The sequence below is a fragment of the Triturus cristatus genome, chromosome 4_2, assembly GCF_964204655.1.
Source record: "Triturus cristatus chromosome 4_2, aTriCri1.1, whole genome shotgun sequence".
Lineage (NCBI taxonomy): Eukaryota > Metazoa > Chordata > Amphibia > Caudata > Salamandridae > Triturus > Triturus cristatus.
In genome coordinates, this window is record NC_140586.1 from 336618996 (window position 1) to 336631200 (window position 12205).

Here is a 12205-nt window from a genome sequence, read left to right on the forward strand (position 1 = left end):
ACATATCTGACAGTGTCCCAGACCCCTGCCGCACACAGCTGACAGCGTTCCAGACCCCAGCTGCACATATCTGACAGCGTCCCAGACCCCAGATGCACACAGCTGACAGCGTTCCAGACCCCAACTGCACACATCTGACAGCATTCCAGACCTTAGCTGCACATATCTGACAGTGTCCCAGACCCCTGCCGCACACATCTGACAGCGTTCCAGACCCCAGCTGCACATATCTGAAAGCGTTCCATACCTTAGCTGCACATATCGGACAGCGTCCCAGACCCCAGCTGCACAAAGCTGACAGCTTTCCAGACCCCAACTGCACACATCTGACAGCATTCCAGACCTTAGCTGCACATATCTGACAGTGTCCCAGACCCCTGCCGCACACAGCTGACAGCGTTCCAGACCCCAGATGCACACAGCTGACAGCGTTCCAGACCCCAACTGCACACATCTGACAGCATTTCAGAGCTCAGCTGCACACATCTGACAGCGTTCCAGACCCCAGCGGCACACATCTGACAGCGTTCCAGACACCAGCGGCACACATCTGACAGCGTTCCAGACCCCAGCGGCACACATCTGACAGCGTTCCAGACCCCAGCGGCACACATCTGACAGCGTTCCAGACCCCAGCGGCACACATCTGACAGCGTTCCAGACACCAGCGGCACACATCTGACAGCGTTCCAGACACCAGCGGCACACATCTGACAGCGTTCCAGACCCCAGCTGCACACATCTGACAGCGTTCCAGACCCCAGCGGCACACATCTGACAGCGTTCCAGACCCCAGCTGCACACATCTGACAGCGTTCCAGACCCCAGCGGCACACATCTGACAGCGTCCCAGACCGCAGCTGCACATATCTGAAAGCGTTCCATACCTTAGCTGCACATATCGGACAGCGTCCCAGACCCCAGCTGCACAAAGCTGACAGCTTTCCAGACCCCAACTGCACACATCTGACAGCGTCCCAGACCCCAGATGCACACAGCTGACAGCGTTCCAGACCTTAGCTGCACATATCTGACAGTGTCCCAGACCCCAGATGCACACAGCTGACAGCGTTCCAGACCCCAACTGCACACATCTGACAGCATTTCAGAGCTCAGCTGCACACATCTGACAGCGTTCCAGACCCCAGCGGCACACATCTGACAGCGTTCCAGACACCAGCGGCACACATCTGACAGCGTTCCAGACCCCAGCGGCACACATCTGACAGCGTTCCAGACCCCAGCGGCACACATCTGACAGCGTTCCAGACACCAGCGGCACACATCTGACAGCGTTCCAGACACCAGCGGCACACATCTGACAGCGTTCCAGACCCCAGCTGCACACATCTGACAGCGTTCCAGACCCCAGCTGCACACATCTGACAGTGTCCCAGACCCCAGCGGCACACATCTGACAGTGTCCCAGACCCCAGCGGCACACATCTGACAGCGTTCCAGACCCCAGCTGCACACATCTGACAGCGTTCCAGACCCCAGCTGCACATATCGGACAGCGTCCCAGACCCCAGCGGCACACATCTGACAGCGTTCCAGACCCCCAGCTGCACATATCTGACAGCGTCCCAGACCGCAGCTGCACATATCTGACAGCATTCCATACCTTAGCTGCACATATCTGACAGCGTCCCAGACCCCAGCTGCACAAAGCTGACTGCGTTCCAGATCCCAACTGAACACATCTGACAGCATTCCAGACCTTTGCTGCACATATCTGACATTGTCCCAGACCCCAACCGTACACATCTGACAGCGTTCCAGACCCCAGCGGCACACATCTGACAGCGATCCAGACTCCAGCGGCACACAGCTGACTGCGTTCCAGATCCCAACTGAACACATCTGACAGCATTCCAGACCTTTGCTGCACATATCTGACATTGTCCCAGACCCCAGCCGTACACATCTGACAGCGTTCCAGACCCCAGCGGCACACATCTGACAGCGTTCCAGACCCCAGCGGCACACATCTGACAGCGATCCAGACCCCAGCGGCACACATCTGACAGTGTTCCAGACCCCAGCGGCACACAGCTGACAGCGTTCCTGACCCCAGCGGCACACATCTGACAGCGTTCCAGACCCCAGCGGCACACATCTGACAGTGTTCCAGACCCCAGCGGCACACATCTGACAGCGTTCCAGACCCCAGCGGCACACATCTGACAGCGTTCCAGACCTCAGCGGCACACATCTGACAGCGTTCCAGACCTAAGCGGCACACATCTGACAGCGTTCCAGACCCCAGCTGCACACAGCTGGACAGCACCCCCTATCCAGTTCTGTACATACACAATCTAAATTAGGTGCGCTGCAGCAGAGCATCCCTACCAGGAGCCGTGTAGTACACAGGATCTTCATGTCTGGCTGTGGCATACACATCATGGTGGTGGTGTGACCATCGCAGAGGAGCAGGAGCCCCATTACTCCGGACAGCTCTCCAGCCCTCGGTATCTGCAGGACGAAGAGAAAGAGTCATCAGCGAGAGCACAGCAGAGTGAACATCTATAGAAGAGCCCAGCCATGGAGGGTTCGCTAAGTGAAAGCCATTGGGTGAATCATCTCACGTCAACACCTCGGCCAACGAAAGACAATGTTGCTGCTACCTTCCAGGCCTCACCAGTTCCCATCTTGGTATTGCAGAAATGCATAGCTCACTGGATTGGTTGGTACAAGATTGGCCTCTCTTTCCCCTCTAGATACAAGTTTAGATCTTGTAGTGACCAATGATGATGACCAAAAGGTATTGCAACTGGCTGACCATATCACACTAGCTATAAATTAGGTATACATTGAATACTCAGAGGTCAGGTGTCTTCTTCCACAAACACCAATTAAAATGCATTTTTAATTGTAGGCATATCAGAATAAACTAGCAAGAAGATTTACAGGCACTATCCATTCCTGAAAGCAAGTTTGTTCACAACGTTGTTCCTGGAGGGACGGATCCACACAAAACTTTAGGAACCATTTACTATGTAAACCATTTACATTTAAGTTAATTGCATGCAAATGTATCCTCTTGGGAGACTGTGAAAATATGGCATAGATCCCGCCCACCTGGGCGTACACTGGATACCCATGTTCTAGAGGAACCAAAGGAAAACCCAGCCCCTAGACTATCTTCTTTCCTCTGCAAAGAGAGGCCAGATATTGGCAGGCCATTGCCACTGACTTCCAACTGATCTCCTCTCTCACTAAAAGGGACGTCGGCCCAGAGCGCGCTAGAGGTACGCAGCTCAAGCAATATGGAAAGAGCTTGCACTGGACTCGCCCGATTTCCAGAAGCTCAGTCCATGTCCTGTGAGTACTACTGAGGTGATAAAGCAAATTCCACCAATTTACAACTTTTAGCCAAATTTGACTTTACCCTTGTATAAGCAACTGTTGTCGACAGGAGGAGAGCAAGACTCAAGTTAATAGACCAGTAAAAGAGGAGAGAGGAGGGGAAAGGATAGCTAGTGACAAGAGGAGCAGAAGAAGGAAGCCGGGCCAAACAGCCCTTGCTGGATTGTCAACTTTTGTTTTATCTGAATGTGTAGAAGCACATGAAGCCAACTTAGAAGATCAAAACATTAGGATAAGACAGAACATCCATTCGTCCGTCTGTCTGTCGGTCCGTCCGTCTATCCTTCCATCCATCCATCCAGTTACTCAAGCACTCACACTAACAAACACTGGAAAAGCATTCTCAGATTTGATCGCTGAACCTCTTCCTGCTGAGAGGTAGTCACTGTTGTTCCTTCGCTTTCAACTTCTGCTGTTTGCCACCGCCTCTGGTTGAAGCTAAGGCTGACTGGGGGACCCGGGGCGCTCTCCTTTGCCATACCTTGCTGGAAGTAAGAGGAGATCTCGTAGACGCTGTAGTCCTGGGCGCTGCGGCAACTGGACGAATGGCCATAGCAGAAGCACTGGCTGCAGCCTTCAGGGTGCTGGGCATTCAAGTTGTAGTATCCGGGCTTGCACCTGCAGGAGAAGATTGACACTTATGATACCCTCACATTGCATGAGTTCACCCAGTAAGCATGGCCTATCTTAACCCAATCCTAACCTCAGTGAGAATCTGGAGACCACAGGTGAGCAAAGAACACAGCCTGTGACCACTCACAACCACAGTAGATGGTAAGTGGGTGGAGGTGGACTATAGGATGCACCTACTAGCTGGCACAAATTCTATGGCTCTATACATATATATCCTAAAGATTTATTTATATTAGCATCGCAATCATGAGATCCACAGAGAACTAATGTACTATTCTGATATTTCCAATATGGTCGTTACGTTTGTCCAGTGTGCAGATGGGCTGTTTATTTAGTCCTTTGTCTGTGTTCACTTTTTAAGATTCAAACACAAAGTCACATGGGTATTTAATAACACAATGGTATGCTGACATTGATAAAGTCCAGGGAGCCGAAATGCGTTTGTCAGCCAAGGTGACACGCAACAAAAATAATAAATATTAATTTGAAAGAGCCCGGAGTGCCCATCGTTTTTGTGGAGAAGAAGGTGTTTTGCGAGTCTGTCCTTGCGGGCTGTAAGCACCCGCTGTGTTGAGAGCGGTAGCCGTGACGGAGATTTTGAACGAAATATATATATATATATATATATATATATATATATATATATATATATATATATATACACACATAGTGAAATATCAAACAAACATCAGATACAGGTGCAAACCTTCACCTTTACTAGCTACTTTCTAAACAGACATCTGTTGATATGTTGTGAACTGATGGCCACAAATTTGAATGCTGATAGTGTCAAACCAGCCTTCCATCCTTCTGAGGTCAGTAAACTAAATACCATAATAGTGTAATGATAACATATGTTATTTACAGCTCTTGGATACTACACAAATACAGAATGTAGGCCTATACTGAAACAAGTTATTTTTTTTATTAATTACACAACTCCTGTATTATATCACCATGCACAACTCCCAGCTAGACACAGCTTCACATTACCTGCCACCTCAACGTTATACATTTGCGTTGCATTCAAAATCTTATTTTTATCTGATTTGTTTTGTAACGTTGACATAGATTTTATCTAGCCGCAGTTTTGATTTTATAGTTTTGTTATTATTGCTTGAATAGCCATTAGTGTGGCCTTGTTGGTTGCCTGTGGTGCCATCCCATGCCACCGGATTGTGATGCTGCGACTGTGAGTAACGTATTCGGGTCCCTTTATGTGACTATGTGAGGGGACTTGTAGGGTGAGAGGTTGATCGGGGGATTGATATGTCCAACATCTCTGGTCCTGTAGGATATCTTGGCTGCTATTTGAAATCAATGGGTGGAGGATTTATGACACAGGTGCCCTCTTTCAGGTCAATAATATGCCCTTTGCTTGGTGGAGACAAACAGTCTGACCTCGGTGAAGCCACCTACATCATTGAGAGAGCGGTCACTCATGATAGCCAAGCATCTGGCAGATCTGAGCTGTACACAAGTTGCTCTATTGGATTGTCGAGGGTGTTTCTGTGCAATTTGGCTTGGATCGTAGGACTGAGAGCTAATTTAGTCACATATATAATGTATGAGTAGTACTGTAAATATCAAATTCTAGTCAGGAATTTAAGAATGGCCAACAAATATATACGTGATCTTCCGCGAAATTCCTGTTCAGTACATTTTGTCATGCACCAACAATTTGGTTATCGGGCAAAAAAACCTAAGAGTGTTTTTTCCTACCTTGTGATTGGGTGAGCCCGTCCGAGGTGAGTCTGGATAAATGGCTGCAGGGATCCCGTGTGGTATTTACATGGTCAATGGACGCATGTCTTTCCTACAGCCCGTCTGACACACATCACCCGTCCCTCATGGAGGCTGGTATCTTCTTGGACTATAAAACTGACATCAAGGTCAGAATCACACCTTGGAATAGGCTGATGGAGACCCAACCCTTCCAGCCTTTCAAATGTTCTGGAAATTCCTCGTTTTCCTATAGGCCAGTGCATCTTTGGATTTCAGTTAGGGGTAGGCAGGGATAGCAGCCGATACCAGTTGCTTGCCCTCTGGTACTCTAGCTGGCCTAGGGGCGCGGCTACTAATGGTGTAGCAGATGCAGGGACACCGGAACCCAGAAGCTCTAGGCACCGCTGAACCCAGATTATTACATTATTTTATTATTCAACCAGTGTTCAGGGGCCCCACTTCACTTGCTTGCACTAGGGCCCATGGCAATTTTGAAACCCTCTGGGCCTGCCCTTATTACCTACTGTTTTCAGCGCACAGTAAGGCAATGATGGGGGTCCAGTATTGGTTGCCCATGAGCTACCGGGTGGATTCTAATATCCCCTTCCAGCACTCCTATGAACACAGCCCTTGCTGAATCTACACCAGGGCCAGCCTGGGGAACCTGAAGCAGCCCTTGCAAAAATGCTCAAACCAGCCCCACTCCCGTCTTCTCCTCGCACAATCTCTCTTCTTCCATCCATCCATGCCTTCTTTCTCAATCTCTCCTCTCTCCGTCACTGGTTGCTTGCTCTCTACCTTCACCTCCCTCTCTTGCTTTCTCTCTTGAAGCCTCCCTGTGCTTCTCCAATGAACCTCCAGGAGATGGGGATAGTGACAGGTGCACCAGGAGCGGCCTCGTGCTTTCAAACCTGGCTTTCAAACCGGGCTCCAGCCCACCGGGGAAATGCCCGGAGGAATAAAAGACCCGCCCGGCCCTCATGTACACTCCCAAAGGGAAAGGGATTCTCTTTGTTTATTATTTTGATAAAAGCAACAAAAAAGGTAGAAAAGCAGCGACGTCCCAGAATTTGGGCATGAAAAACTCAAATTAATGGAAAACATTGGAAAAGTCATAACAAAATCGGATTCACAGGGAGATATAGTGATTTACCAAGAATCACATACTTTGTCAGATGGAGAACCCGGTTTTAAAACTCACAAAACCTGCTCTGATGAGTGTCAAACACTAATGGAGGCGCACTTACAATCTGTCCTCCTTTGTCTTAGGCAAGGGCTGAAGGTGTCAGTGAGACAAGCAAAAAGAATGACTAATGAAAGCAAACATGTCATGGCGCAAAGGACAGAATGTTCTTCATATGCTGCCTGTCTCTGAGGCCTGCTCTAGTTTCATCTATTGAAGGACCCTCTCTGTTGATGATCACCGGGAGTAGCTCAGAGCCATCAGTGAGGAGACCACCACACGTTGTGGTGTCTCGCTGTCAGCGCGATGATGAATCAACGGTGTCAGGTTGAAGTCCTCCTCATTGGAACTAAGCCCAACTTGGCTCCTCGTGAGTTGGAAAACACCCTACGAGTTATTTCCAGGGACACCCACAACAGCCGGAATCAGGACAAAATCATGGGGTATGGAGGAGACAGTCTTGGACTCCGCTGTATTGGTGCTCTCCTGAGTATATGCATCTGAAGAGCTGGCTGCTTGTTCAAGAGCTCTCTTACAGAAGAGTACACTCCATGCAGGAAGCGTTCCAAATGGTATTCTGGTCATGGCTTATGGCTAGTGATGGTGGTACATTACAAAGTGCACGGCCTAAATTTGGCTAAAATTGATCTGGGGCTTCCAACAAGTCGTGTAGAGTGTCGCTCACGGGTGTACACCCGGAATAGAAAATGGACTCCTTGGTTTGGTTACCCTATGATGACTGAGTGTGGTGGTGTATTTCAACTGCGCCTCACTTCCCACACTACGACCGCTGCCCTAGACATGGAACGGACCTCAACAAATAGAAGGCTGGCAGCAAAATGTAAGATGAGGAGCCTGGAGAAGGTATGAGGGTGGCTCAAGGGGAGCTCCACTTGGGGTAGAGTGTGGGACACAGTGGGAGAACTTGGGTGCATAGCATGAAACCGCAGAAACTTGGCTGGGTGCAGGATGGGAAAAGGGGCATATATGGATAGTAATGTAAGGCGTGGAAATGGGATTACCATGAAAAGGAAAGGTTTGACATGGGCATACAGAGGAAACTGGGCAGAAATGGGCTTGGTGCAGGGTTTCGGGAGACACTGGGACATGCATCATAGCTACAAAGCATGTAAAAAAAAAAGAAAAGTGATTAATGATGTTGGGAGAGAGGTTGGACAGAAATATAGATGACAACAGAGCAGAATGAAGGAAGGGACATGGGAAGTGTAACCGAGTGTGGTGTGGAGGAGGAGGAGGAGGCAGAAACAAACTTCTGTGAGGAGTGTAATGAATAAATGGAAGGTCAGGGAAGGATCATGGGAACTGCAAAGGAAAGTCATACATAAAGTAGATGTTCACAAGGTGTCTTACAAATGCAGCAGCGTATTTGCGTTCACACGTTGGTGTTGTGTCGCGGCTTCGTTGCATCACTAAAGCTGCCATTTCGTAACAGCCCACGTCAACCAGCCTGAAGTAAAATTACCCAGGACCACGTGCCGAGGGTGAAAGGCAAATTCCAAAATATAATATTTAATGCAAAGTTGAGATGGTCCTTTATACCTATCCTCTATTTTCAGCACAAGAGATGCCTCCATGAATGCTTGAATCTCCTGGCACCACTTATTTGCAGACAGTGGGTGTTGTTAATCGTCAGTGTCTGAGTTTCTCCTTTCAAACTCAAGCTGTATTAGAATAGGTTAATCTGCTGGTCGTCCGGTGGCTTTAGAAAGCCTAGGTGCATATTTACAAAAAAAAGTTGGAATGCGGAGCTTCACCAAATTTGCAGCGCTGCGATCCGACATTTTGAAAACGCAGGGATGCACCGTATTCACAAGAATGCAGCACATCCCTGTGTTTCCCCTAGCGCTGGTGCAAGAAAAGCTGCCTAGCAGCAGTGCAGGCACACTGCTGACATGTTGAAAGGGTGCCTGCGCTGTAGGGACTATTGTTTATGTGTAGGAAGGGACACCTTCCTGCACATGAACAATCAATAATGGTGATTTGCTTTTTCTATGGGGTATATTTACAAAACAATGTCAGAGCACGGAGCTGTGCCAAATTTGGCAGCGGTGCACTCCGACATTTTGGGAATGTAGGGACACACCGTATACAAAAAATATGGCACACCCCTGTGTTTCCCCTAGCGCAAAAAAAGCTGCCTAGCACTATTGCCGGCACCCTGTCGCCATGTTGCAAGGGTGCCTGCGCTGCAGGGACGATTAGTTATGTGCAGTTATGGACGTCTGACTGCAAATAAACAATCAATAATGGTGATTTGCTCTTTCTATGTGTGCTGCAGAATGCAAAATGCAGCAGACATGGAAAGAGCAAAAAACGAGGAGAAATTAATAATTACTCCTCATATCACCATTCTAACACTAGGTATTCCATGGCATTCTATTTTGGTGCTGCCTCAGTCTTGTAAATCTGGGGCAGCATCAAAAAGCAATGGGTGTTGCGGTGGAACGCCACAGTAACACCAATGACGCCCCTTTTCCACAGAGGGCTGCGGCAGAAAGGTGCATATTTAGAAGGTTGCGTTAAGACACGCTAAGTGGCTTAGCGCCAGCTTGTAAATATGAAAAATGGCGCTACGCCATCGAAGAGTAAAAAAAAGTACAGCTCCGGTGGGGATAGGGGCTTGTAAATATGCCCCCTAGTATGGTGGATGATGCAGTGGGACAGTGATGGATATACTATGTGTTCATACGCATTGGGTTGATCGGGGGGAGGGGTGGATGTTATAATCGTTTGTTATGTAGATATAATGCTCACGGCATATCTTGCGAGCCTGTGTGATATACTAAAACGATGGACAGCCATTTGCGCAGAAATGTGTCATGTAGGTGCCCACCCGTACAGTTTTGCTTATCGTACATATGTATCCGTCATGATGCTTTGTTATATTTCACGGAAAATGAATAAAGAGCTATATTGAAAATACAGAATGGGTTAATCTATGTCTTTTTCTCCATTAGGAGCCGTCGGTTGGATGGTTCTCCCATTGGGCTTCCTCCGTGTAATGTTTGGAACATAGTGTTGCAGTTTATGCAGGGGCAAATGTACCTAGTTAAGAGATTACCAGATTTGCAATTTTTGCAGGATCGAACGTACCTAGTTGAGAGATTACCAGATTTGCAATTTTTGCAGGATCGAACGTACCTAGTTGAGAGATTATAAATTATGCAATTTTTGCAGGGTCAAATGTACCTAGTTAAGAGATTACCAGTTTTGCAATTTTTGCAGGATCAAATGTACCTAGTTAAGAGATTATCAGTTTTGCAATTTTTGCAGGATCAAATGTACCTAGTTAAGAAATGATCTCCCAAGAAGTTGCCTCATAAAGCCTTACCACAGTATGAGGCACAGTCCCACCATGTATGCCTGGCACAGTAGAGGGGCTAGCTGAACTATTAGAGTACAGTATTACTTTATGATTTATTGGGATTACTCAAGGTAATCCCTACGTACCTGTCACAGCGGTCCCCTGTCACGGAGGCCTTGCACACACATCTTCCTGTCGCAACGTCACAATGTCCCACACTGCCTGCTGGGTCACAGTCACACCTCTGGTCCCTATGAAAGATGGAAACAAGAAAGTATGATGTCATACACTGGAGTATAACCCATGACTATACATCCGGTACAACCAGTGGCATATTGAATATTTCATGCAACAGACCAGTGCGTGGAGCAGTGGCGTCTCAATGCACTAGTGCATCACTACCCTCACTAGAAGGACCGCATGTAGCACCAGTACAGGAAAGATAACTGGGCTCTACCAATGCCACCCTTTATATTTTCCCTCGCCGCCCTATTCCTGAGACCCAAAGCTCAAAACCATCAAAGTACCCCAGTCCTGAGCTCCAGCATCCTTTGCTGCTGCAGACCTGGGTCACTGTGCTGATCTGCCAGTACGCTGCCTGCTATCCCTCTAGTACCCTATAAATAGGGCAATGCTTAATTTGAGCCAGGTTGCAGGGGTGGCCCACCAGCACTTATTTTTGGGTGCCCGGCACTTAATTTTCCTCAGTAGGTTTTGGTACAGAGCAAGAGAGAGAATAATACAAAAGGGAGGAAGAGAAAGACGGAAAACCAGTTACAAAGACAGAAAGTAGGGATGAAAAAAGTGAGAATGAGGCAGGAGGTGTTCAACGGTGGATTAAAGAGGCATGAATTGAAGCCAAGACGGCGAAGCCTTGATATTCAGTACCCTAAAATTTGATGATGCGTGTCTCTTTAGGCCTCAAAAGTATTTTTTTTTTACAAATTAAGCACTGAAAAAGGGACAAACTGATCTGACATGTTCATGCCCAATTCACGGTAGTAAGGGCAGACCCTCAGACAAGGCTCCGAATCAAGAGACAGGAAGAGAAATAGACACAGGAAAGGTGGTAGCAGCTAAAAGTGAAGAAATAGTTATAAATCTATGACTTAACAGAAAAGTTGTAAACAAGAGAAAACAATACATCATGCAGGAAGCTTATCCCTTCACCCTTTTGTACTGTATTGGAAAACAGTCTGCTGCTTAGATCAGCTCATAAAAAAAAGTTAATCTTGAATGGATTCTAAAACTTACAAGGATTTCTTTTCTGGAACACACCCGGCCTGGGTAAAAGAGTGGAACCCGGGTTGGCATCTGTCACATTTCTCACCCATTACACCTGGTTTACAGTGGCAGCGCCCGTAGGTGTCGCACTGTGCACTGACAGACCCTGAGAGAGAAAGAACAAAACTGGTATAAACAAAAAAAAGTAAATTTGGCAGATTCTATATGGCTGCTTATGTAGGTTTTTTTTTATGAAAAAGTAATTGTGTTCACATGATGTCAATACAGTAAAATTAAGATTTTCTGGTTGAGAAGTTGTGTATTTTAAAAATGGACAATGTAAGCCTCGATTTTGAAATGGTGGCTACTGTCTGCAGCCATCTTTTTAGGTCGAGCCTCGGTGGCAAGCCATGCTGTATTGGAGTATGGAATAGAAGCCGCCCACTCTTGTCTCATTGTCCTTCATAAATACTGGCTTCTGATTGGTTAATAAGCTTGTTAGTCCCTCCTTAGGACTGCTTTGTCTTCATTCCTAACTTCCCATGAGGACTCGCCCTTTTACTTCGGTTGTTACACGGTGAGTCTTTAGTCTGCAAGCACTATATTCTTTAAATAGTTTCTCCTACTCCAGGAACCACATGGTTTCCTGCAACATTCAGCACGCCATGAGTGCCTTCACTTTCTGAAGTAAAGGCACGAAACCGGTCCAAGGATGCTCGTTTCCGGTCCAAGGAGGACATGGCTTG

General features: G+C 47.5%; 1 protein-coding gene across 1 annotated transcript in view; it reads right to left on the minus strand.

The window, feature by feature from the left end:
* LAMC2 (laminin subunit gamma 2) overlaps positions 1 to 12205 on the minus strand; it is a 95594-nt gene that overhangs the window by 49533 nt on the left and 33856 nt on the right. The window contains exons 3-6 of the mRNA XM_085601730.1: positions 11490 to 11625; positions 10382 to 10486; positions 3851 to 3987; positions 2353 to 2475 (exon numbers count right to left, since the gene is read on the minus strand). Coding sequence (XP_085457856.1) covers positions 2353 to 2475; positions 3851 to 3987; positions 10382 to 10486; positions 11490 to 11625 — 501 coding nt within the window. The remainder of the gene's footprint in view (positions 1 to 2352; positions 2476 to 3850; positions 3988 to 10381; positions 10487 to 11489; positions 11626 to 12205) is intronic.